Source organism: Lutra lutra, chromosome 18 (assembly GCF_902655055.1).
Source record: "Lutra lutra chromosome 18, mLutLut1.2, whole genome shotgun sequence".
Lineage (NCBI taxonomy): Eukaryota > Metazoa > Chordata > Mammalia > Carnivora > Mustelidae > Lutra > Lutra lutra.
In genome coordinates this window covers 36,457,683-36,484,859 of record NC_062295.1, presented here as the reverse complement: position 1 = coordinate 36,484,859, position 27,177 = coordinate 36,457,683, and the positions used below count along the sequence as shown (strand labels likewise).

Below are 27,177 nucleotides of genomic sequence, written 5' to 3'. Positions count from 1 at the left end.
AAGGGAGCCGGGACCATGGAGCTGGCAGCCCGGCCAGAGGGGCTCAAGGAGGAGGTCAGCCTGGGCTCAGAAAACAGCATCCAATGCAAACTTCCCCAGTCCAGCAGGCTGCCTCTCCTGCCTCAGTTTCCCTGCTGCTCCCCGCACCCTACCCCTGCCAGTCTCCATCCACCTCTGGGCCTTGCTCACGTTGTTCCCTGTACCCGAGGGGCTTGTCCATGGTCAACTCCTTCGGGTCTGTGGGCTGACGCTTCCTCCTCCTCCAGGTGGCCCTCCCTGACCACCAGCCCCTGCCCTCTGCCCTCTTTTCTCCCTCACAGCTCTTAACTGCTGAGTTCCTGCCTGTGGAGCAGTCTGCCTCTCCATCCCTGGGGGGCTGCGGCAGGCTCCCCACCCCGTCACCATCCCTCCCCCCCCACTCACCACAAGCTGGGCGCTCCTCTGCAGTTCTAGGGCCTGGGCTGCCTGCTGCTGCAGGTACAGGAGCTCCTGCTGCCGCAGGAAGCGCTGCTGGGAGAAGAGCTGCAGCTGCTGGGCGTGGTGCAGGGGGCCGCGGCCTGGTGGGTACAGGGCAGCCCAGAGCGGGGGCGCCGCGGCCCGCTCCATCAGCTCCGCTAGGGGCAGGACGCACAATGAGGCTGCATCCGCCGCCCAGCGCCCCCGGCCGCCCCCTCTGGAGGCGGGGTAGGGCTGGCCCTGAGCCTCCCTCTGCACCCACCTCCCCAGCCCAGGGCCCAGGCCCAAGCACTCCATCCACACCCCAGGTGGGATGTCCCAGAACTCTTAAGGCAGGAGCATGCCAACAGGGGGTCTCCAATCCCTTGCTCCCCACCACACCCAGTGGTCTGCCAAGCGGACTCCCGAGGGATGGGAGGCACAGGGCCAGGGGGTGGGGGGAGTGGGGAGTGTGCAGACCCCAGAAAGGAAAACCTGCTTTGGTTCTGGGTAGGAGAATATTAAAATAATCAGAACATCCTCGAAGCCCTGGTCTGCCTCCTACCCATGAGCCCTCCACCCAAAGGCCACCACTTACCAAAGTGAGGCAGGTGGTCGCTGGGAATGACCACCAGCTGGCCCGACTGGGGGTCCCTCACGAACTGGTAAGCTGATGGCAGGGAGCCCCCCAGGCCAGGCGGGAAGGCAGGCGCCATGCCCTGGTGCAGAGGAGGTGGGCCCAAGCCTAGGAGGACCCAGAACCGAGTCAAGGCCAGGAGCCGGGGGGACAGGCGCACCCCCTTGCTGTCCGCTCCCCAGACCCCCATCTCCTGGGGCCTCCAGGCAGGAAGCTGAGGGGTGACAGGCTGCAAGCATGTCCACAGCCACCCACCCCTGGGCACCAGCCCCTAATGGGCTCAGCAGAGGGACCCCCACAAGGTGGGTGTCTTAGTGACCGCCCTCTTCGGACTCATGAGGGAGCTCAAGTGCAGGGAGAGGAAGCGAGGCCCAGGCCCTGGCCACAGGAAGACAGAAGCCTGCTCTGGGCATGGGTCCCACAAGCAACTCCCCTCCACCCACAGTCATGCCCCAGCACCAGCCCTGGGCTCCAGGCAAGAACACGTGGGGCCCACTCTATCCTCAAGCACCAGATAAGGGGAACTCGCGCATCCCACACCCACCGTACGGGTGCCCGGCGAGCCACATGGACGTGCTACCCGAGCGGGGCAGCCAGGGATGAGTGCCCAGATGGGCTGCGGGGTCGGCGGACCAGCGCCCGGAGCCTGCCAGCGATGGGCCACCGGTCACCATGAGGTTAGGGTTCAGGCCATTAGCAGCACAGCTGGTGGGGTGCAAGCGGGCCAGGTCAGCTAGCTCCTTACTTTCTCTGAAAGGGAAACAGGCATTGGCAACAGCCCCGTGGGCCTGGGGAGGGGCTGGGGGAGAGGAGGGTTATCACCCCGAATACCCAGTGGACACCCAGCATGAAGAGGAACCAGCTCTGGCTCAGAAAAGAATGGCTCCCAGGGCCTCCCCCAGGAGGGGGGGGGCACACACTCCCTGGAGAGGGACTGTGGGGCCATCTGGCCTAGGATCAGGATCGTGGGCCAGGATAGCTCCAGCTCCCAAGACAAGAGGCCACACCCACTAGGGTCATGCGCCCCGGCCCCTGGGCAGCCCCCAAGCCCTCACCTGAGGAGCTTTTCCTGGTCTCGGTCCAGCCGCGCCCCCAACAGCCGCTCCTCCCGGTGCCTGGTCCTCTCATCCCCACAGTCACCATCAGCTCGGCTGTGCCCTAAGGGGAGTGGACAGGTGGTGACCCCCAAACCGGGGCCCCAGCGAGCCCCCCCTCCAGGCCAGATGTCCTTGGTGCCAGGCCCTTCCACACCCCATGGAGGGCCCGTCTGTAACTCGCACTCGCATGGGGAGCCACCCAGCATGCTGTAAGACGGATCCCTCGAGAAGGCCAAGTACATTCACTGTCACAGCTCTGCTACTTTGTGGGTGGGAGGGCAGATTGTAGGGGTGGGGTGGGTAGGATGGAGGGAAGACCTCAAGTCAAAAGAGCAGCACAGCCAGACCCAGGTCCCAGGGAATCCGCCACCACCCTCAAGCCCCACGGAAGTCTCATCGGGGTTCTAGCTGCTGCAGGCATGCAACTAATCTTTCCAAAATCGAGACAGGAGAATAAAACCAGAGAAAAGATGGATCTACGTGGGGGTGAGCAGAAAATGTGGGAGCTGCCACCGGGGCTCCCCCGTCCCCACCCTTGCCCAGCACATGCCACCCACCCAAGCTAGTACTACCACACCTCCCATGAGCTGCCCAGCCCCCAGAGACCCCTCAGAGCAGAGAAGGCAGGTCCCCAAGTCCAGCCTGGCACTCAGCCAGTTAACTGAAGGGGGGGTGGGGCAGGGCAGGAGCCCACGGAGGGCACCCACCGTCTCCTCTGTCCCTCCTCGGCCTGCCACCTTCCTCCCACTCCTGCCCCAGCCCCTCTTCCTAGGCATTTTCTACACCACGAGCCAGAACTCCGGGGACGCATGTGGCAGTCCGGGGCACACTAGGGCATGGGAGGCAGCAGAGACCACACAGAAAGCACCGGAGACTTTTCTCAAAAGAGAAATCCACTGGGGCTGGGACTCATGCTCAGGGAGGAGGCCACTCCCAGTCCCCGGTCCCCCCAGCACACAGGTGTTACTGCTCCAGCAGCAGCCCCCACCCTCGTGGGAAAGAACCCCACTTGGAATGCTGCCATCTCCTCTTTATTCCCCCCGTACCCCCAAAACCAAGAGCTAGCAAAGAACAGAGCCCCAAGGAGAGGCTCAGGGGTGCCAGGGCGTCTCCCTATCCTCTGGGGAAGGCTGGAGCCTGCCAGCCCCAAGACCAAGGGCAAGAGCCCTGAGAGAGCACGCCAGCGACCCAAGCCCATGTGCCCATGGACCAAGTCCCCAGGGGGACAGCCAGCAGCCTAGCACTGGGAAAAGGAGTACAGAGGCAGCTAGAGACACTGGGACAGTGAGAGCACCTGGGAGGATGGCCCGCAAATTCCTCAGGTGGGCCAGGACAACAGGGGACCTCAGGGAGCATTTGGCGGATCAGCGCCAACAACAAGGGCATCCGGCAGCCTGGCAGGAGTGCGGGCGGGCAAGGGAGCACGTGGCTTCACAGCCTGCCCCTGGGGGACACCAAGGTACATCCCTGGCCACCCACTCAACCATTCAGCAAGGCCATGGTCGGCAAAGACACTGAGCAGACACCGCGTACGCCAGCTCAACCTCACCGCAACCCCTCCGGGCCCCAGGCAGGGAGGGGAGAGGCCCTCCGTAGGAGCGCAGTGCCACAGCCAGGTTGGGCTGAGACCCAGCCAGGGTGCCCCTTGCCTCCGGTGTCAATGTGGCTCCCGAATCCAAAGGGAGCCTGAGCCCACTCGCCCACTTCATAAAGGACTGGAAGGGGCCCTTTTCAGGGATCCCCTGAGGTAGGGAGGGCCAGAAGGGCAGCCCGGGCTGCAGGCAGGGCCGACATGTGGACGGCCACCTAGAGTCCTATGGCTGGGCTGGGAAGTCAGCATGTGCGCCCAGCTTCCTTCTCCCAGAGGAGATGGCCTCCCACTCCTTGGGCCACCCTGGATTTAGGCACAGGCTTTGGCACTAATTCCTGAAGTCCTCGAAAGGGACAAGTGCCCACAGGGTATCCTGGCTCCAAGTCCCTTCTCCTCTGGCCCGATGCCTCTCCACTGCCATGGCTATCACCAATCACTCAGGGTATCAGCGGCTTCCCATCTCTGGCCCTACCTCCCACCGCAAACCTGTCTGCAGACCCACCCACCTTGGGGGACCCACTAGCCCCAAAGTCACTCAAGTCAGAGCCCCAGAGCAGCTCCCTCCAAATTCGGTTGGTCTCTTGAAGAAATAGGACATGCCCACACTACCCAGACTTGGCTGAACTACAGATCTACCCTTCTCCTTCCACGTCAACCTGTCACCTCTACAGCCCTTATTCACACCTGTCCCTCCCGCAGAACGCCAGCCCCACAGAACCAAGCCCCTATGACCTTGGCTTTCCGCACTCCAGTCACCTCAGGGCCACACATGCTGTTCCCTCTACCCAAAGTGCCCTTCCACAAGACTGCTTAGGCTCTCCTGTCAGAGCTCACCTTAAAAGCCACCTCCTCCAGGAAGCCCTCCCAGACCATTTCTCCTCCACGAAGCTCCCTTATGTGTCTCCCTCCCATCAGTGACCACAACATGCTACTACCCTGCTTGCTGGTAACTTGCCACCTGCTTCCTCCATGACCCAATGTACTGCTCTGGTTCAAGGAGTCCCGCTCCTGGCTGTGTACCTCTTCCCAACACAACATCTGGCACAGGGGGAGCTGCTCAATAAATAGGCAGGGAAGGAAGGAAAGAAAAGAAGGAAGGGAGGGAGGAAGGGAGGGAAAAAAAAAGAAGAAGCCCTGAAGATATCTACAGAAAAAATGAGCTATGTAGCAGGAACAGCAAATACAAAGGCCCTGGGGCAGAAGCGTGCCAGAGAACATCAAGGAGACCATGGTGGCTAGAGAGACTAATAAGCAAGAGAGGTGCCTGGGGTTGAGATAACAGAAGAGGTGGGTACAGACTACAGGGTCCTGGAGGCTGTGGAAGGGAACATGGTTTAGATTTTGCTCAAGGTGGGAGGGGAAGCCAAAGGAAGACTGAACCAGAGGGCCCAATCACTCCTCCACGCTGAGTCCCAGGCCGGTGGGAGACCAGCTCCTCCTCCATGACTCAGGCATGTGGGGCAGGGTCCAGAGACACAGACCTCACCCCAGCCCTTCTGTGCCCAGAAGGACCCTAGATCTTCTCCGTGCATTCACTCACTCAGGGGTCGTCAACCCAGGACGTGGGTCCCAGAACTCAACCCACTCTAGATTAGGAAACTGAGGCACAGGAAGGCCAAGCAACCTGCCCAGGTCACACCCCGGACCAACAAGGCGGCTTCCCTGCCTGGGATTGGCATCGGAGTGTCTTCCCGGCCGCTGAGGCTCCTGCACCTCGCATGGAGCTGCACAGCACTTGTGCTGGGGACACGGCAGCACAGCTGTTATCACGCATTTGCAGCCCTGCCCCAGGGCCCAGGACCACGAGGCCACAGCCTCTCCAATCCCAGTAGAGGCCAGGACTGAGGCCTGGTTCCCACGGCAACCCCATCCCGGTGTCCCTCTGGCAGATGTGATGTGGCTGCTGCTGGCTCAGGCTGACCGAGCACTCTCTAGGATCTGGGGCCATCACTGCTGCTGACACCCACATGACCTCAGCTCTGTCTGGGGTGACGCGGGCGCACCCCCACAGCCCCTCCTGCCAGAGTCCCCACCCCCATGCCTCCACCACAGCGGTGACACCAACGGGCAAGAAGAAAACGTAGGAGCCATAAACCTGGGCTGAGGTCTGTTCAAGCTCAGCCTGCCCCTTCCAGCCCAGGGACCCTGGGCCAGTCCCTTCACCTCCTCAGGGTCCGCTCTCCCTAAAGGGAAAGCCGAGAGTGCAACAGATCCTCCTGCCAGGGGCTGCTGGGGGCCTGGGCTCGTTCCACCTAACCACCAGGTTCTCCCGGGGCCACCCGCTGAATGACAGTGGCTGTGCTGGGCATCCGGGGACGCACCACCAGTCACTAGGGCTCATGGCTGTAGGTCATGCCTGTCCTTACCCCATCTCCAGGCCTGTATGGGCCGCCAGGGGCATCTCTCCAAAAGATCTAGAACTCACAGGCTCTGTCACAAGCTCTCAGACCCCAAAACGCTGAACGTGTGCCAAGAAAAGGCAGGCCTGGTTATGACACACCTACTGTGTGCCCAGCAGCTGCATGGTCAGTGCGGACACCAGGGCCCAGAAGGCTCGGGCCTCCTGTTTAAGGTCACACACCTGATGAAGCAAAGACCGGTTTTGAACCCACTGACCAGCAGAAGGCTCTCTCCAAAAATTCAAGAGACAAGGAAGGTGAGAGGAGACCAGGAGACACAGGCTGATGACCACCCACTCGGCTGGGGTGCCCCCAATTCCTGTCCTTCCCCAAGTGTGCCAGTATTGGGAAAAACCACTACTTCTGATGGGAACTGTGTTAAGGGGAAGAACCCAGCTGCCTACTTTCCAATGACCGCCAGTGACAGACCAACGCCTGAACGTCTCATCCCAAGCCCATCAGGTAGGTCCTCCTTCCTCCCTCCCTCCTTCCCCACATTCTGTCACACACATACACTGTTACACACACACGCACTGTCACACGCTGTCACTGAGTCACACTGTCACATCACACACATTGTCCCTTTCACATATCACACTGCCACACTCACACATTCATTCACACACAGTCAGGGTCACACTCATTTAGTCACACGCGCGGTCACATAACGTCACACACGTTTCTCTCACATTCCTACTACAGTAATATGCTGCCAGTCACTGCCAGCCACACGCACTGTCATAGTCACACTGTCACTCTCACACACACCCTGTCTCACACACAGTTCTCTCACACACTCATACCCACACTCGTACCCATCACTGTCAGTCACCGTTACAGTCACACACATTCTTGTATGCACACACATACTATCACAGCATCACAAATTCTCAGTCACACAGTGTCACACTATCACACGTTCTCACACACACACACATACACTCTGTCCATGTCACACATACCCTGTCACACTGTCACATGCACAAGCACTCGTACACCGTCTCACGCACGTTCACGTGCGCACTCTCATAGGTCTTCTCTCAAACACATACATTTTCTCTCACACATACTCAAACACGCATTCTCTTTTTCTCTCTCTCACAGGACCCCACAGACACATGTCCCTTGGACCTGGGCAGATACTCAGGACTCTGAGCCCCCAACAGGGGTGAAATACCATGTCACATGACCATTCCTTCAGAGAGAGAATGCAAAGAGATCTCGGGTCTCCCAAAAGGTTCCCCGGATGCAAACCTCTGTCCTAGCAGAAGGGCTCATCCCCCACGAAGCCAGCCACCTCTGACCCAGTGCTGTCATCCGCTCCTTCAATCCCAGAATGAGGCAGTGCCTCGGGCCAGCCCCTTGGGTCAGGGAACAGGCTTCCTTCACTCAGGCTCCAGAAAGAACCATGGGCGCAGTCATCCCACAAACATCCAGGGAGTGTCTCTCACTCTAGGCTGGATGAAGATCCCCGGCAGCTACCCTGTGCATGCAAATGGCTGGGGCGAGGGCCAGCAGGAGTCCCAGGGCAGCCCTGTGCCTTCCTGGGCGCACCTGGGAGAGCAGGGCTAAGACAGCAGGGACAGGACGGTGGCTACGTGCCATGGACCGAGGCCAAAGTCCAGAATTTAGCACAGGTGGGCCAGACCAAGAAAGGGAGCGGGTCCCAGAAGACATTCACTCAAGATGCCTACACAGCCTCCAGGAGTAAAGTCTGGGAGGTATAGGAAAGAGGGCCACGTGGGTGCCAGAGACAGGGGCCCAGGACATGGGTAAGGTCTAAGCTGGGTACCAGCTGAGTAAGGGAAGCTGGCCTGACACTGGGAACAGAGGCACGGGGAAGAAATCCAGGCCAGCTACTGAGAAGTCACAAGAGCAAGGACAGTGGGAAATAGTCCCAAACCCCACACACACCACAACACACTAGACACCATCCAGGTCGGGGCTACGGCCTAGCACCCACCCAACCTGTAGGAAGCGTTCTCAGCTCCACAATGGGCAGATCAAGTCCACAGTTCCAAAAAAAAATGCCACAAACATCAACCCTCCAAAACCCCATTCCAACAGCGCATATGCAAGGGACAAAAAGAAACACATCGGACCAAATCCTAGAAAAAGACTCAGCTTCACCAATACTTAAAAGAAACGCACCACTCTTGCCCACCGAAATTAGCAACAGCCTTTTTTTTTTTTTTTTAGGCACGGAGGTACTAAACGTCAAAACCCATGAGAACACAGAGACCCAGTTTCTATCCATCACCCTCGGTCACTCATTCACTCACTTATCAAACACCTACTATGCACCAGATCCCACACTAGGTCTGGGGAACAACGAACTAGGTAAGGCAGTTACTCCCTCAAGAACTAAGGACTGAAGATTTAAAACCAGCCTGCTCCTAGGAACCTATTCTTAGAAAATGACTCAAAATACCAAGAAGGTGAAACGCACAGAAATATTCCATACAGCATTACAAGCACAAAAACATCAGAGAAGGTGGGGGGAAAAGCCCACCAGAGGAATGGTTAGCTGAACTATGGTGTGTGCTCTAGACAGGACAGTGAAGGTCGTGAAAAATTTTTATAATGATTTCCCAACAGGGAGAGGAGAAAAGCTACATGGTAAGCATGAAGGATACAGGGAGAGGCACTGGGTGTAGTCTAGGAACCCTGCAGGTGCAACAGGGAATGATCGGAAAGCGTTCAGGGTGTTGGGAAAATAAGAGTAATCTCTGTCCTTCCTCCTTTCCGTTTTACACGTTTTTCTACGTGCATAATGGAAAAAGCAGTCAATTTCAAAATAGCAGCCGCAGCCCACAAGTGAATAAAGGACAAACGGTAGGAGAGTGGGGAGAAGAGGCCAAAACGAGCCTGAGACAGGCAGATGGGAAGCAAAGGTGGACAGGATTTGGAAGGCGAGGGTGAAGCGTGGAGATGGTGAAAGGTGGGAGCGGAGACCCACCTTTGACGTTGCTCAGCGACAGGGAGCGCTCCTGGTCTGCCAGCCCAGGCCCCAGCCGGCCACTGCCGCCACTGTCCTTCTGCCGGGCTACGGCCACCGCAATGCCCACGGGCGGGTGTCGTACCTCTGCCTCTCCCTGGGCCCCAGAGCCCTCACGCCCGAAAGCCTTGGCGCTCTCGGGCCGCTCCGGGTCCCGCTTCAACTGCCGGCCTCCACCGGCCGCAGGGCCGCCAGGGTGTGGCAGGCGGGCCTGGGTGCGCGGGGCGCCCGCGGTGGTGGGGGCAGGCTCGGGTTTCATAGTGCCCAGGCCTCCGAAAGGGCTCTTCTTGCCGCAGCCGCCAGGGCGCACGGCCACGGCCTCGCGGGTGAAGCTGCCGCTGTACTTGATGAGGCTCTGCATGGCGGAGGCCTCCCCTGGCCCGTGGGCCGCGGCATGCACGTCGGCGCCGGGTCTGGCGCAGGCGGCCGCGGCGCGGGGCAGAGCGCCCCCGGGGTCCAGGTAGGCCTTCTTGGAGGCGGCCGCCTCCTCCTCGGCGCGGCTGGCGTGGTGGTGCTGCGCGGCCAGCACGGCCATCTGCGTGGTGGCGAAGTTGCCCAGCTCGAAAGGCTTCCACTTGGGCTCAGGGCCGGCGGGCGGCGGCGGTGGCCGCGCGGGCTCCAGGCCGAACAGCTTGGAGGCCTGCTGGGGGGCGGCGGCGGCGGGGCCGCGGGGGGCGCGCTCGCAGGCCCGCGGCTCGGCCTCGGGCTTGAGCAGCTCCTTGGCGGGGAGGTAGGCCCGGGCGTCCGGGGAGGCGCGCGCGGCCCGCGCCGGCGGGGCCTCCGCGGGCGGCGGCCGCTTGAGCGAGCGGATGACCGAGTTCTTCTCGCGGAGCGCCTCGGGCCGCTCTGGGGGCGGCCGCGGGGACCCGGGCGGCGCCTGCAGGACGCCGGGCCTGCCCACCTCGCGTTCCCGGGCCCGGGCGTCGCGCGCCTGCGACGCGATCTGGATGGGCCCCGGGCGCTCGTCGAAGGCCTCCACGGAAGGCACGAAGGTGGGCGCCACCACGCGGTGCTCGCGGCCCGGCTCGCGCGCCGCCGCCGCCGCCGCCGCCGCCGCCGCCGGGAAGATGGTGTAGACGCCGGCGGACGCGGGCTGTGGCGCGGCGAAGGCCCCCGCCGGGGCGGTGGGGGGCGCGGGCGGGCCCTTGGGGGGCGGCGGGAGCGGCGAGGGGCAAGGGCACGGCCCGGGCAGCAGGGTCTCTGCGCGCCGCAGCCGCGCGCTCTCGTCCTGGCGCGCCACCTCCTTGGCCACCAGCGCGGGGAGCCCTGTGTCGCCCGCGCCGTTGCAGAGGCTCAGCGCCGGGGGCGGCGGCGGCGGGTTCTTGCCCTTGCACTCGGCGGCGGCGCCCGGCCCGCGCGGCGGCCCCAGTTCGGCCAGGAAGGGCGACAGGCGCTCAGCGTGGCGCGGGGGCCCGCGGTCCTGGCGCCCCTCCGCCCGCGCCTCCTGGGTCAGGTCCACCACGCCGCGCGGCCCCGCAGCCTCCTCGCGGGCCCTCGGGTCCTTCTTGCCGAACAGCGGGGGCGGCTCCCCGCCGCGGCCCGCCCGCTCCTTGGCTGGACCTTCCCGCGAAGAGCCTTTGGCCGGGGCGCTGGAGGAGTGGGCGCCCGGGGTCCTGGAGGAGGGCGCGTGAGAGTGCAGGGCACCCGGAGCCCCCGGGGCGGGCAGGTAGAAGCCGTCTGTGGGGGAGAGAGGGTGTGGGCGTGAGGGTGTCCTCCCTCCAGCCAGCCAGAAGCGGGGTCCCTTCGGGGCCCTCTGTAACCCCCAGGTTAAGAAGGAGGTTGGTGCTCGGCGCAGCCTTTGGGAGGGGAGACTCTGGAAATGAAGGGTACTGAGTTCCCAATCTCGCCTTGGCTGCTGACTGACCTTCCCGGGCCTCAGTCTCACCTGTGAAGGGGGTGCAGGACAGGACTGTTTTAAGGGCCTAAGAGGACTGGGCGAGCACAGCACAACCAGAAGGCTGCGGGGAGGGGTGGGGGAGCTTAGGAACAGGGTTCTCAGAGAACAATACTGGGTAGTGGTGGGGGCCCCAGACAAGCCCCTCAGAAGTTAGCCCCCAAGCCCAGTCTCCCTTCTCCTGCCCCCCTCATCATACCTTTCTGGGTATCGAAGATGCTGGGCTGGCCCAGCTGGCTGAGGAGGGGGCTCCCGCTGCTGGGGGGCTCCAGGTGGTTCAAGTGGAGGTAGGATGGGTACAGCCCGCTGGGCAGATGGGAGAAGCCTGGAAAAGAGAAGAGAAAAACTGAACTGTCCCACCACATGCACTCCCACGAGGAACTTCCTTCCATCCCTCTCTTTTTCTTGAAAATAAAATATTTTAGCCTGGTTTATTCAGGGAGTCCTGAGATTTACGGCTAGCTCCCCAGGGCAGCCTTGCCGGCCAACCCCCCGCCAAACTGTGGCACTTCAGGCTCCCTCCAGGCCAGGCAGCCCAAGGGGCTCGGGCTCTCAAAACCCCCAAGAAGAGGAATCAAATGGATCCAACCAGGCAGGGGACTGTGATGATGACGATGATGATAGCCCTAACCACAGGCCCAACACTGCCAACAGCTCTGCCTTTGTTATTCTCACGGAAACTTCAACGAAACTCTGTGAAGCAGGTAGGATCCTCACTTTATAGATGAGAAAACAGAGGCTCAGAGAAGACCCCTGGCTAAAGTCACCCAGTATAGAGGAGCCTGACATTTAATGGAAATCACTGGGACTGTTCACCTCGGCCTAGCACAGACCGGTGGAGCAGTTTACTGGTTTAATCAGTCCGTTCTCCGCTGTGTGACCCCGAGCAGGTCACTCACCTGATCTGAATTATCAGCCCACACAGCATCTGCAGCTGTTGGGTCAATGTCTCCTGGGGAGAATCCTCCCAGTCTCCCCCCACCAGGGCTGCCCAGAATCAGGGCTCCATGGGACAGAGAAGACAGGAGGGTAGCCACAGAGAAAGGAGACTCCTCCAAGGGCCCACGGAGAACGAAGGCCCAAGAGCCGCTCAGCAGGGCCCAGAAAGTCAGGCAGACTGGTGGGCTGGAGGGCACTGGGCACTGGGCACTGGGGGAGGGTCCTGAGGCTCTGCCTGGGCTGGGGGTCCTCCGGGACCACAGGCCTATCAGAGATCTTGAGACGCCGGTACCACGTGCTCCCAGCTGCCCCCTCTAAGACCAGAGATCCAAGGCCTGACCCTGGCCGCAGGGGACCCACACTCCTCCCACAGTGCCCTTGATAATGGCATTCCTTGATAATGACGCGTTAACAACAATCACCGAATAATCAAGACCACCTGATGCTCATGATCTCTTTTCTGCCAATGAAACACCACATGGGATCCCCACGCCTTCTCATCTGGGAAAGAGACCTAGCAGTCCCTCTCTCACAGCTGGTTGGGGGTGGGGGATACGGTGAGTTCAGCTGTGCAGTGCGTGCACAGGTCTGTAACCATTTCTACGTGACTAGTGTTTGCAACACGGGAGAAAAAGGGAGTCAGGAAGGGCAGTGGCACAAACTGGCAGCACGGAGACACCAGGCAGCCTCTCTGCTCTCCAGGTCCCCCCACACACCCCCCGCCCTGCCCTGGCTGGCTGAAGTGGGAGGTTCAAATGGGACCCCAGTCCCAAAGGACTGCCCACCATCCCAGGCCTGGAGAGGCAGGACCATCCCCACCCCACGGTGGGTACAGATGATGATAGGGCCTTACTGAGACCCTGGCAGAGGACGTGGGCAGACGGTGAGCCGTGAAAAGCCCAGGAAAGCCCTCAGCCTGCAGCAGGTGCTCCTAGGACCCAGCATCCAAAGTCCATCAGAGGCGGGGAAGGAGCTCACAGTCCCCCAGGCCCATCTCTTCACTGACAGAGGCCCCAGGGGGGTCCAGGATTTGCAGAGCTCCCAGATGCCCACAGTTTGGAGTGCCACTGAGGAACTGGCACAGGAGAGCCCTCTGGCCCTGGTCCCACTGCTCCAACAGTGATTATCGAGGGCCCCCAGGGAGTCAATGGTGAGCAGAACAAACTAGGCCCTACCCTCAGAGCTCACTCTGGTAAGAAAATATCTGTCTTCACAAGTGAGAGGTGCACCAGGGGAGGGGGGTCCACTGAGTCCTATAGGATGAACAGTAGGTGAGTTAAGGGCTGTAGCAGAGGAACTGGCTTGTGCAAAGGCCCTGTGGCAGGGACCAGAGGAAGCACTGAGCGTTTGAAAACCAGCAGGGAGGCTGAATGACCAGGGCTCGCCCCCCACCCCCAGCCACCGCAGGAGAGATGACCGGAGGTGGAAGGGACAGCGGCCCTCAGCCCCGCCCACCTGGCACACTCCTTACCTTCATGGGCGTGAGCGGCCCACAGCTGTACCATAGGCAGGTTGCTGGGGGTAGGGGAGCGGAAGGAGAGGTCAGAGGGCAGGGGCACGGGGCTCCCATGGGACGAGGCTGAGGGCCCCATCCCGCTGGCCACAAAGCTGCCCAAGAAGGCCTCGCCTGCAGAGAGAAGGGGGGGCTGTCAGGCACCCACCAGGCCCCCACTGCCCGGCCCAACACCCCGAGTTCCCCATGTCTCCCCCACTTCTCAGAGCTGACACTGTCAGGAACACCAAAGAAACCTTCCTGGCCTGCCCCAGACCCTTGGGCTCAGGACAGGCCTGTCCTCTCAACCATACCCAGTACTTGAAAAACCTGCACACACAGCCCCAGAGGAACAGGCCAGAAGGAAGCCCACCACTACAGAAGGCCCTCGCCTCCGAGACACCCAGTGCTCGGCAGGAGGGGACAGTCCCTCCAACCTGCCCATGAAAGCTGAGGCACGGCTGGGGACAGGGACCTCCTGAGGCAACAGCGTGAATGGGTGGGGGTGGGGGTGGGGGGCTCAGGGTCTACATGACATACACCCCCCTCATGCTCTGAGCTCCCAGTTCAGGAGGATCCCTCCCCCTACCGCCCAGGTGAGGACCCTGTGAAGCTCTGAGCCAGCCTGGTGAGGGAGGAACTGTGCACCCATTTAAGGCATGAGGAAGCTGATACTAGGGGTTGCGGGCGGGTGGGGGGGAGTGCCTGGTCCCACAGCCAGGGACCCGCCGCCGGGGACACACACCCAGCAAATATCCCAGGACTACAGCGAGTCAGTGAGAGAAACAGCACAGGAAGGAGAGCCCCAGGCCTCCCACCCAACGTCCCTCAGATGGGGCATGCGGTAGCCAGTTGCCACTTGGGGAATAATGCGCGGGGGGGGGCCTGGGTGGAAAGCACCGGGCCCTGCCACGCCCCACTTGGCCAGGCCCATGCCAGGAGGGACGCCCCCTCACTGCGGCCCCGAGGAGCACTGGCCCTCAGGATCCATACACCCCACCCCTCAGGAGAAGATCCCAGCAGGCCTCCAGGTCACGGGCCAGAGGGAGCCTAGGACACTTGGGCAAGGGACTGCCCTCCCCTGACCTCAGTTCGCTCATCGGCAAAATGGGAACACTAACGCCTCCCTTAAGAGGGAAGCGTGACCTAAACAAGAGTAACAACGCAGCGGCAGCGGCAGCACACAGTCTGCAGGGATCCCGAACCCTCCCCCAACGCCCCCAGGAGGAGGGGCAGAGGCCTGTACACAGAGCTGAGCGGGAGGGTCACGAAGCATCCAGCAGGAGCTAGTCTCTACAACCCCGGAAGCAGGTACCGTCTGCAATGACCCAGGGAAGTGATTCCAGGGGGGGCCCCAGGCCACAGGGGGTTCCCAAAGCCCTGTCCCACCTCTGGGTCTCCCGCAGCCCCATACGCAGGGTCTGTATACAACAGGTGCTCACTCGCTGCCTCCCGGGGGCACAGGATGCCAGAACGTCCATCCCACTCCCTTTGGGGGGCATGCGAGGAAACCAAGGCTGCAGGGGCAGGGCTTCCGCCTTGGTCCTCCAGAGTGGAGACAACAGCAGGCAGGAGGAGGACACCTTCTGGCCACATGTGCCATCCAGCACCCCGCGTCTGGGGAGCCCCCCATGCTCCAGCCCAGCCTCACCCAGCCCCCTCACCGGACTCCAGAGCCAAGCCTTCGGGACCGAGGGCCATGGTGGCCAATCAGTACACCCATGTGGCCCCAGCCCGGGCAGCAGGGCCTCTGGGCCCCGCTAGGCCCCAGGCTTCCTCCTTGGCAGGCAGGCAGGCGGGTAGAAGGCTCCGGAAGCCGGCAGCCAGAGGTTTGCGCAAGGGCTTACATCAGCCACCAACTCTTCCTGCCTCGGGCCGCGCGGAAGCCGGGTGGCCCAGGCCTGCCCCTGCCCAGGCTTGTGAAACCCGCCCAGCGGCTCCCAAGGCCTGGTGGGGCGTTGGTGCCCGGATGCCACCAACGGCTCCCGCCTGCCACAGGGGCTCAACGGTGCCCCAACTCCCTTCCCTGGGTCCAGCCAGGATGCCAGTGCCCCGGAAAAACCACGGGCCAGTGCACACCCCTCCCAGACCACAGGTTCACAACCATGTCCAATGGACACACCAGCCCCACGTCAAACCAGCCCCCGGGTCGCCCTGAAGACCCCTCCCAGGGGCCCTCCTGGCCACCGCAACCAAGCCTCCACCAGTGACACCTGGTTACAACATAGATCCCTCCATCATCCTCCCTCCCTGCCACATCCAGTGCCCGGGACCTGACCGGCACATAGCAGGTGTCACTTTTTGGACAGACGATGGGAACACTGTTTCTAATGCCCTCGGGGCAAAAGCAGTAGACACGTCAGGATTAGGAGAGAGGGTAGGTACACCCTCTGACCCCCGAGGACACCATGTGCCATCACAGGCCATCTGGCTGCATCTCTAGGAGACTTGGTGAGGCCCCGCCCCCCACCCCAGCAAACCTTGTGCTCTCCTCAAAATCTAGCTATGCACCCCTGCTGCTCCTCACACCCACCCCTGGGGACCCACTGGACTCTCCCTAGACTTGGCTGGAAATCCTCCAGTCTCACTCACTCCCACCCTGGGCTGAGCGCCAGGCCGGCCCCCACCCTGATCCCAGGCTGCCCCCTGGTGGCCAGACGTGCCACCTGCTCCGGGAGTCCGGGGAAACTAATGCCAGCCACCCACAACACACAATTATCTTTGATCATCCTTCAGAAGAGTAACAGCCAACACCCTACCAACACGGACAGGAACCTGGCATCACACGTGCCTAAACCACTTCACTGCCCCACGGGTCGTTTCTGGAATCTTCTCAGGGGACTGAGGACAGCCAACCGTCTCAAGTCATGGCGCCCCCGGCCAGGAGCAGAGCTGGACCCCGGAGCCCACTAGGGTAACCGTCAGAGGGTTCCCGCAAGTGCCCAGCTTGCCATTCAGAACAGACCAGGCAACTGGGCCCATAGCCAACCGCGTCAGACGCACGCTGCCTATCTGTGCGGACCCTACAGGAGCCACCGGTACTTGTGGCTACGGAGCATGGACGTGTGGCTGGCGAGGAAACACATCTTTAATTTTATTAAATTTTAATTAATTTAGACTTCATTTAGCCACAGTCCGCGAAGGCTCCTCTTTGCTGGAAACGGGAGTGGGGACAGGGATGGGGCCTCTGACAAGCCTGGGAAGGGAGGTGACAGAGGGGTCCGCAGGGATGACAGGAAGACCGACCCTGGCTCCACTGCCCATTTGCTCTGGGACTCTGGGCAGGCTTCTGAACATCTCCAGGCTGTGCAAGGTGGATCACAGAGTAAAAGGTGATTTGTGGAATGCTTCTGTGAAGTGTCCGGCAATGCTGGCCCAACGTTTTCACTCTGTATCGGGACAAAGGCTCAGAGAAGTAGAGCAAATGCTCAAGGTCAGGGTCTGAGTAGGACGGCTTCCTCTACCCAAATTCCACCTGCCCCTCCTTAAAATCCAAGTTTACTTTTATTATTTTTTTAAGTTTTACTTTCTATTTATTTATTCATTTATTCGAGGGAGAGAACACCAGGTGGGAGAGGGAGAGAGAATCAGAAGCCAACTCTGCACTGAGCACAGAACACCACGTGCAGCTTGATCCATCGACAGCAAGGACCACGACCTGCGAGGAAAGCCAAGAGTCGGACACTTCAGAGTGAATCACCCAGGCACCCCTAAAATCAATTTTTTTTTTAAAGATTTTATTTGACAGAGATCACAAGTAGGCAGAGAGGCAGGCGGGGTGGGGGGGAAGCAGGCTCCCCGCTGAGCAGAGAGCCCGATATGGGGCTCAATCCCAGGACCCTGAGACCATGACCTGAGCCAAAGACCCGAGGCTTAACCCACTGAGCCACCCAGGCACCCCCTAAAATCAATTTTTAATTTAGAAACCAGAGAGCTGGTGACTGCCCATTACAAATGCACTGACTACGACTGCATCACACACTTTCAAACGGCTCATTGTGCATGATCTGAATTTCACCTTGAACTGAACAAGCAGCCACAGGTAAGCTCTGCTCTCGAGGTCTGAGCCATCAGTGTAGTGTCCCCCACTGGGCCAGGCTAGACCCGTAGACCAGCCTCCCTGCCCAGGGTGCCCCAATGCCCAAAGCAGTCACCCATCCTGGCTCAACCTCCCACAGCCCTGGGCGCACAAGAACCTTCTCACCCTCATTTTACAGACTGAGAAACTGAGGCTCAGGGGTTGGTGCATGGGGGACCGCGTTGTTTAGGCAACGCTACTCCAAGCCCTCAGCTTGGGAATCCCACCGTGGCAGGCCCTTAGCTCAAGCCAGCCACTGCTACTTGGGCCCTGAGAGAAGGAAAGTGAGGGAAGCCCCCACGGGAGGCGCTTAGAAAATGGTCTTCTCGGGGCGCCTGGGTGGCTCAATGGGTTAAAGCTTCTGCCTTTGGCTCAGGTCATGATCCCAGGGTCCTGGGATGGAGCCCCGCATCCGCATCGGGCTCTCTGCTCAGCAGGGAGCCTGCTTCCTCCTCTCTCTCTGCCTGCCTCTCTGCCTACTTGTGATCTGTCTGTCAAATAAATAAATAAAATCTTTAAAAAAAAAAAAAGAAAGAAAATGGTCTTCTCCCTCTCTGGTCCCCAGTGCCCCAGGGAGAGGGCAAGGACGCCCTTGGGGGGCAGAGGGCAAGAAAGGAGGCACAGAGGCCCAGCTACATGCAGTGGGCCCCCTCCACTGCCTGGGGGAAGGGTTCAGGGTCCCTCTGGGAGCATGAGCAGAAGGGAGCTGGGCAAGGGGACCTTAGCCCCCTGTCTGTGCCCCTTCCTGTCCTCCCCAAGCTGAGACCCACCAACATCTCTGCCCCTTCCACCCCACATACTGCTGGCCATGGACAAGGACCTCAGGAACAGGAGGGAGCCAAGAGTTGGGGGGTGCTGGCCAGCCTGCATTCAGCCATCGCCACCCCCCTCACTGATACCTGGAACATAGGAAGAGTGTCAGGGTTTTGCTGCCACTGAGGCTGGCCAAGATCACCAGAAGGCAGAACTCGAATCCAGACGAGGTCCATCCTTCCGTCTGTCCATCCATCTGGTCCATCCATCCATCCCTCCCTCCCTCAACGCTTATGTAGTGCTACTGTGTGCTAGGGGCTGGGGAATGAAGTCCACCCAGATGTATTATGTAAAGGGGCTCTGCCCTTCCCATCTGCTAGTAGACCCCCCCAGAGTAACAGTGAGGTCACCTCAGCTGGCAGGGGGCCTCCCACCACTGTAACCAATGGGAGTCACTGAGAACCCCTCTAGAAGCTGACTATATAAAATGGGCACCTGAAGTCCTCACAGGTGGGAGCAGGGAGGGGTGCTCGATCAGGGTGGGTACAAAGGTTTAGTAAATACTGAAGGACTTTATCACTGTAAATGGGCTGGGCTGGAACATGGAATGGCACAGCCGCACCAGCTGCACCCCAGGGCCTTTGCACCTCAGCCTGGAATCCATTCCTCCCTGCAGATAGGGCAGATCATCTGTAAACTCCCATCTGTATATATATATCACTCCCCTCTCTACATCTCAAGTCACACTTGATGAATTCAGCCTTCCCTAACCCTGCTGTTTTATTTACTTTGCTAACCACTCTATTTTAGACTGTGACCCACCCCACCCCCACACCCTTTCCTGAATTATTTTTCTCCATAGTGCTTATCACCACCGATCATACCAAACACACATTAGTCCCTCCTTTATTGTAGCTCCTTGTTTACTGTCCCCCTCCACCCACTGGCGCAGGAGTTGGCAAGCTTTTTCTTGCCAGGGCCAGATAATAAATCATTCACACACAGTGGGCCTATTCTGCCTGCTGCAGGGAAAGCAGCCTCGCACACCACTTCAACTATTGGGCTTTGTTCCAATAAAACTTTATTTAGGGACGCCTGGGTGGCTCAGTTGGTTGGGCAGCTGCCTTCGGCTCGGGTCATGATCCCGGAGTCCTGGGATCGAGTCCCGCATCGGGCTCCTTGCTCGGCAGGGAGCCTGCTTCTCCCTCTGCCTCTGCCTGCCACTCTGTATGCCTGTGCTCGCTCTCTCTTCCTCTCTCTCTCTGATAAATGAATAAAATCTTTAAAAAAAAAAAAAAAAACTTTATTTACAAAGACAGGAGGTGGAGCGCCTGGGTGGCTCAGTCTGCTGAGCGGCTAACTCCTTGATTTCAGCTCAGGTCATGACGTCAGGGTCTGTGAGCTTGAACCCCCATAGGGTTCTGCCTCAGCATGGAGTCGGTTTGAGATTCTCTGGTTCCCTCTGCCCCTCCCCCTACCAGCACCCTAAATAAATAAAAGCTTTAAGGGGAACAAAAAGCAAACAGGAGATGGACCTAATCTGGCCAGTTTGCAGGCCCCTGCGTTAAAATGTGGCTTCACTCCACCCCAAGTGCGCCCTACACTGCACACACAGTAGCTGCTCAATTCGGATTTACATATGGGAGGGATGGACAAGGTCAGGATCAGCTAGGGCTGAGGGAAGGAGAAGGGGGGATGCTTTCAGCCAGCATAAGGCTTGCTAAAAGGCTTCAAGGCTTTGCTTCATTCTGTCTCCCCACCCCCCCCAACCCTGCTGAGGGGGCAGGTGCGGGGGAGTTCTGAACCCTTTCGCATATGAAGAACTGAGGCTCTAATTCCAAAATCTACACTCTTGCACTTGGCCACACTACCCGGACGCCGGACCCTATTTTCCTATTTTCCCTCCCCATGGCCCCTCCCCTGAACCACAACAGAAACACACACACTGTCCCTTTCTGTTTAAAAGGTTCTGGCCTCGGAAAAAGAGCCTGCATCCTTGACGGTCTCACCAAAGGCTATCAGAGCATCTCATCAGCAAGATCAAATCAGGGTGATCGCCCAGAAAAGAGCTCATTCCAGCCCAGAGCACGGACATGTGACTCAGGCGTTTCTATGACAGCAGCTGAAAATAGTGTGAGGACCCTCCGGATAAAATGACCTTCAGACTCCCACTGATCGGGAGACGCTGGGACTTCTGTAATATCTGAGCCAGAGGGTGGGTTGCTACCCTCGCTGTATAAAGAGTCTTATCATTCAGTAAGAATCCTAAGCAAATCACCAACGACAGTAAATGGCTGAATCCGGTGAAAATTTGTCGTTAGGATTACAAAGAAGTATTAAAACGGGATGATGTCATTTTCGTGTATCGAATGAGCACATGTGGGGTTTGGCTGTGGGGAAGGAGGGGGCGAGGCGGGAAGCAGCCAGGGGCGGGTAAGCAGAGGGCCAACCTATCCCCGGCTTTTGGAAAGCAAATCAGCACAACTCTTCAAGGCTAGAAAAAGGCAAAGACCCACTTTTGGGGGTCCCTCCCAAGGAAACCAGCAGATGAACTTACTAGGATGCTCACTGTGGCCAAATTGATGGAGAGTTTCAGTGCACTCCAATCCAAATCCCGACAGCTGTGTGTGTGTGTGTGTGTGTGTGTGTGTGTGTGTGTGTGTGCGTGTGCACGCGCACACCCGTGTGCGCAGTCCCCAAACGTTACACACAAATGGAAAGCAGAATCTGGGAGTGGTCTGTGCACACCCACATTCCCTGGAGCATTATTCACAAGAGCCAAAAAGTGGGAGCCACCCAGGGATCCGCTGGATAAACAGAATGTGCCCCATCCATGCAACCGGACATGATTCAGCCTTAAAAAGAAAGGGAGCTCTGCCACGTGCTCCAACACGGATGAATCTTGAGGATGTTACGCTAAGTGGAAATAAGCCAGACACAGAACGACAAACACCAAGACAAAAGTCGGAGGCCTCTTCTATGAAGTCCCTGGAGTGGCCAAATTCATAGAGACAGAAAGTGGAAGGGCAGGTGCCAGGGTCCTGGGGTCGAATTCCACCTCAGGCTCCCTGCTCAGCGGGGAGTCTGCGTCTCCCCTCCCTCTGCTGCTCCCTCTGCCCCTCCTGCTTGTGCTTTCTTGTTCTCCCTCAAATAAATAAAATCTTAAAACAAACAAACAACAACACACACAGAAAGGGTCAAAAAGAGCCAAGACAACTTTGACTTAAGGATGAAGAACAACGTGAGAGATCTTTGCTATCAAACACCCCAAAAGTATAACACCCACAAGAGGGAGGCCTGAGTGCCATCGGCACAGGGGTACCCGAGCAGATCTGAGACAGGCCAGTCCACGAACAGCCCCACAAGTACACAAGCAGAGGAAAGATGTGCCTTCGATACAGGCGGCTGGTCAACCTGGACATCTGTGTGGGAAAAGCCATGATAGAGCCCCTAACTTCATTCACACGGCACGTCAACACCAATTCTAGGTGGACTGTGGGTCTCCACCCAAAGGGCAAAAACAGGAAAGCCTCCAGAAGTGCCACACTGGAAAATACCTTCAGATCTGGAGGGCAAACAAAGGTTTCTTACAAACCATAAGAAAACACAAACCAAAAGGCTGAGATTGCTATACGGAACTGCACTAGAACAAGAAATGTCCAGGGGTGCCTGCGTGGCGCCAAAGTTAAGTGTCTGACTCAGAGTTGGGTTCAGGTTCATGGTCTCAGGGTCGTAGGATCCGGCCCTGAGCTGGGCTCAGCATTCAACGGGGAGCCTGCTTGAGATTCTCTCTCTTTCCCTCTGCCCCTCAGCCCGCTTGCTCTGGTCTTATTATCTAAAGATAGAAACTTTTAAAAAATGAGAAGTGTCTATTCATCCCAGGACACCATTAAGAAAAGGAAAAGGCGAGCCACCCCGTGGAAATAGATCTGTGCATCATGTCACCAGGGGAGGGTTTGTGTCCAGAATATATAAAGAATCCCCACAAATCAGTAAGAGAAAGACAACAGAACATAGAAATGGGCACCGGGAAGGTGGCAAATTCATCCAAATGGCCAGGAAAATGACTACTCAGCCTCTCTGGGGTTTTTTAAGTTTATTATTTTTCAGTAATCCTTACACCCAACATGGGGCTCGAACCCATGATCCCGACATCGCGAGTCGCGTGCTCCCAGTGCCCTCGTACTCAGCCTCTCAAACCGGGGAGGAGATGTGAATTAAGAGGCGTTAAGGTCCTTAAGGAACGTGGGACAATATTAAACATTAATACACGTGGGGAGGAGGCGTAAACAGTCCAGCTACTCTGGAGAACAGTTTGGCAGAACATGGAAACCTGCCCCCATGGGGATATACCCAAAGGCGAGGCACAAGAATGAGCAGAGCTGGTCCAAATTTAAGAGGCTAACCACCAGGAACAGTTGAAATCCGAAAACAACCCAAACGTCCATCGACAGCTGGATAAGCACACCGTGACATCGCCACAGGAGGAACACCTCCAGCAAGACAACCGCCCCAGACCAGGGCCACGGAAAAGTCTCACTATAAAAGACACACACGAGACCATACACTGCACACTTCCTCGTACCGCACATGAAGTGTGTGGACAGACAGCTCAAATCTCTGGGGGTTCGATGGGGTCACCTGGGGACAGGGAAGGGGGAAATGACCCAGGGTTATGTGGGCGGAGGAAGGGGGGGAGGCTGTGGGAAAAATATAACAGCCGTACATCTATGATCTGTGCCCATTTCTCTGTGTATCTTAAACCCCAACAACAAATATCCACAGAAGAAAGGTCGGGGGGAGGGGGAGAGCGTCCAATCTGAACCTTAACACAGTAAATATCACACTCTGGGTAATTTTTATGAACACTAAGAAAAATCCGCACAAACTGAAGCCAAGTACATAAATGAAAATGAGGCAGGAGAGGAAAAAGGAAAGAGAAAGAAAAATTCCTACCCAGGGCCTAGTTCTCCTCAACCCCAGGCTTGCCAGCAGAGAGCTCAGGCCTCACTTCTAGATTCCCTGGCTTCCTAGCTGTGTGGCCTCGAGGGGTTACCACAACCTCTCTGGGCCTTACTTTCCTCTAAAGTAAAATGAAGGCAGCGGGACAGGAAAGAGGCCGTGACTGCAGGGCTGGGACGTGGGTAAGCAAGGCGGACGGACAGAGCTCCAGGCTGGGATGGTGGGCAGACAGCTTTCTCTACATTCTCTTGATGCTGTGGCTGGGCCACTGCCACTGTCCCCGGGCTCCCATCAGTGTGACAGAGGCAGCGGTGGAGGTTCCCCCCAACCAAGCAGAGGTCTGGGAGCGGCAGAAGCCACCAGGCCAGATCAACCAGCTCCAGCAGGGCCTTCCCAGGAGGGGAGGAGTCCTGCTGGGCCCGCCCCACCTCCCCTCCCCAGCTACCTCCCCTCCCCAGCGGCCTCCCCTCCAGCTCCAGCTACTGGGTTTTGTTCCTCCAGCTCCCTTTCTGAGTCACCACCTACCAGGCCTCCCTCAGGGTTCTGCTGGGAGCCAACCCTGACACACACACACACACACACACACACTCTGCCCCTGGCACCCAGGTCTCACACACACACACACACACACACACACACTGCCCCTGGCACCCAGGTCTCTCTCTCTCTCTTTCTCTCTCTCTCTCTCACACACACACACACACTGCCCCCGGCACCCAGGTTACATACACACACACACACACACACACACACACACACACTGCCCCCAGCATCCAGGTCAGACCCCAGCAGGCATTCTCCAGCTTCCCGCCACCAGAGAAGGTTGATCTGGCTTGAACTCCAGTCCCACTTCCAGGGACCCCGGCAGGCTGGGACTTTGCCTGGCCCCAGCCAGAAGCCCAGCCCACAAAGTAGGTACTCAAGTCGAGATAAAGGGAATCCCGAAACAGCCCAGAGGGGTCAAGGCCGCAGCCCTCATGGTGATGTGCAAATGCATCCACCCCAGCCTGGAGTCCGGGCCTTCTCACTTCCACACCAATTACAGAGGACTTCCCCACTGATTTTTCCCCTCCCTTTCACGGAGGTCTAAGGCCTTCTAGGACCCCAGGGCCAAAAGTTAGGAGTCCTGTTGAGTGGAAATGGCAGGACCTAAGGAATGCAGGCACCCGGGCCAGGGGAAGGGGAGTGGGCTGGATCCCAGAAGCTGGGACAACACAGATCGGTCATGACAAACCCTTTCCCAAATGCCAGAACTTCATGGAAACGACAGCCATGCGGTTTACAATGGAGAGAAAAGAAAACAAGACAGGAACGGAAAGGAGACCACCCTCACCGGGTGGCTCAGTCGGTTGAGCACCTGACTCTTGATTTCGGCTCAGGTCATGATCTCAGGGTTGTGACATCAACCCTCCCCACCAAAATCACACTCCATGCTGGGCGTGGAGTTGGCTCAACACTCTCGCCCCCTCACCCTCTAACCCTCCCCCACTCACCCACAGGTGTTTTCTCTCTCTATAAAACAAATAAATAAAAGTCTTAAAAAAAAAAAATGGGGGCGCCTGGGTGGCTCAGTGGGTTAAGCCGCTGCCTTCGGCTCAGGTCATGATCTCGGAGTCCTGGGATCGAGTCCCGCATCGGGCTCTCTGCTCAGCAGGGAGCCTGCTTCCTCCTGTCTCTCTGCCTGCCTCTCTGCCTACTTGTGTTCTCTCTCTCTCTGTTAAATAAATAAATAAAATCTTTAAAAAAAAAAAAATGGTGCCTGGGTGGCTCAGTTGGTTGGGCGACTGCCTTCGGCTCGGGTCATGATCCCAGAGTCCCAGGATCGAGTCCCACATCAGGCTCTCTGCTTAGAGGGGAGTCTGCTTCTCCCTCTCATTCTCCCTTTTTACATGCTCTTTCTCTCTCTGAAATAAACTTTTTTTATTTTTTTTAAGATTTTTATTTACTTATTTGACAGACAGAGATCACAAGTAGGCAGAGGCAGGCAGAGAGAGGGAGGGGGAAGCAGGCTCCCTGCCGAGCAGAGAGCCCGATGCGGGGCTCGATTCCAGGACCCCAGGATCATGACCTGAGCCAAAGGCAGAGGCTTTAACCCACTGAGCCACCCAGGTGCCCCAATTAATTTTTTTAATTACAAAAAAAAGAAAATTATAAAAAAAGAAAAGAAAAATGTGGTGGGAAGGGAATTACAAAATGCTGACAGAATTAATGTTAATACCAAAAAATTACAAAAAAGAATTCATTCTGAGGGACTTGTTTCCAGATCAGTATGGCCTATGGAGTACCCAAGAGAGCAAATGGCAAAGGAACCCAGAGTAAGGCACATCCATGCTCAATGTCAGAACACCAGTTATGAAAAGAAGAGTAGCAGTAAAAAAAAAAAAAAAAAAAAGAGTAACAGTGTTAACTACCTACCAGGCTTATTTTGTGCCAAACAATGTTTTGGGCTTTATGTGTATAAGCCCTTTCAGTCTTCATAGAAAAGGTAGGCACTATTCCTCTTATACACACACACACACACACACACACACACACACACACACCCCTAAAGCATGTCCAAGACCACATGGCCACATGGCACGAATTTCAGTAATTCTAAAAGATTTTAAGCATTTAGAAAATAATTTTTTTAAAAAAAAAGGTTCACATTTGAAGGTCAAGAATCAAAATAGCATCACACTCCAGTAACACTGGAATTTAAAAGGTGATGTTGCAAGGGCGCCTGGGTGGCTCAGTGGGTTAAAGCCTCTGCCTTTGGCTCAGGTCATGATCTCAGGGTCCTGGGATTGAGCCCCGCATCGGGCTCTCTGCTCAGCGGGGAGCCTGCTTCCCCCTCTCTCTCTGCCTGCCTCTCTGCCTACTTGTAATCTCTCTCTCTCTCTCTGTCAAATAAATAAGTAAAATCTTTAATTCCTTCAAAATATTAGGGGCAAATTATTTCCGAAACGCCAGTCAAGTATGATGGTAGAATTAAAGGCATTCTCAGGCATACTAGGTCTCCAAAAAACTTGCCTTCTGTAGATTGATTCTTTCTGAGAAAACTACTGAAGGGTGTGCTCTACCAAAACAAGGAAATAAGGCAGAGAAAAAGGCAGGCAAGGGAGTCAGGAAACAGGAGGTCTAACACAGCAGAAAGGTAAAGGGAGTCTAAAGGACAATGGCTCCACAAGAGGCCCAAGCATCAACCAAACCACACTGGAACAGGAAGATGGAAAACTCTAGGAAGGAAATCTCCAAGAAAAGCAGCAGCTCACACAGATCTGACCAAATGAAAAGTGCTCTAAGAGACTGGAAGAGATTCTGAGATATTCCAGAAAAAATTTTTTAAAGGCAATCAATAACTCCAGGAAATAAAAAAAGTGAATTTCACTATACTGCCTGGCTCAAATGTGGACAATATTTACAAGGCCAAAGCCATAATAGTAAGCCTGGTTCAAACACAGCTGTATAGGGAAAATAAACATAGTGGGGGGATACAATAAAACACAATTAATATTACTAAGTGCTTCTTTTTTTCTTTAAGATTTTATTTTTTTATTTGACAGAGAGAGACACAGTGAGAGAGGGAACACAAGCGGGGGAGTGGGAGAGGGAGAAGCAGGCTTCCCACTGAGCAGGGAGCCCGAGGAGGGGCTCGATCCCAGGACCCTGGAATCGTGACCTGAGCCGAAGACAGACGCTTAAAGACTGAGCCCCCCAGGTGCCCCACTAAGTGCTTCTTATATTACAGATACTGTTCTAAATGTTTTTCATGTGCTTCACTATTTAATCCTCACAACAATCTCATGAAATAGAAACTACTGTTTTCCCTCATATTACAGATGAGAAAACTAAGGTACAGAGAAGTAAAGAAACTTGCCCACGGTCTCACACTAATAGATGGGACAGTCAAGAAAGACTCA

At 57.3% G+C, this 27,177-nt stretch overlaps 1 protein-coding gene across 3 annotated transcripts in view; it reads right to left on the bottom strand.

Moving 5' to 3' along the window:
• Positions 1 to 27,177, bottom strand: part of TNRC18 (trinucleotide repeat containing 18) — an 85,373-nt gene that overhangs the window by 49,003 nt on the left and 9,193 nt on the right. The window contains exons 1-8 of one of the 3 annotated variants that reach the window (XM_047713172.1): positions 15,147 to 15,268; positions 13,462 to 13,617; positions 11,251 to 11,376; positions 9,119 to 10,834; positions 2,128 to 2,230; positions 1,617 to 1,822; positions 1,034 to 1,180; positions 424 to 614 (exon numbers count right to left, since the gene is read on the bottom strand). In XM_047713172.1, coding sequence (XP_047569128.1) covers positions 424 to 614; positions 1,034 to 1,180; positions 1,617 to 1,822; positions 2,128 to 2,230; positions 9,119 to 10,834; positions 11,251 to 11,376; positions 13,462 to 13,617; positions 15,147 to 15,183 — 2,682 coding nt within the window. In that variant the 5' untranslated portion in view covers positions 15,184 to 15,268. Of the gene's footprint in view, positions 1 to 423; positions 615 to 1,033; positions 1,181 to 1,616; positions 1,823 to 2,127; positions 2,231 to 9,118; positions 10,835 to 11,250; positions 11,377 to 13,461; positions 13,618 to 15,146; positions 15,269 to 27,177 lie in introns of those variants that run through there. The other 2 variants (XM_047713171.1, XM_047713173.1) reach the window with 2 other exon arrangements.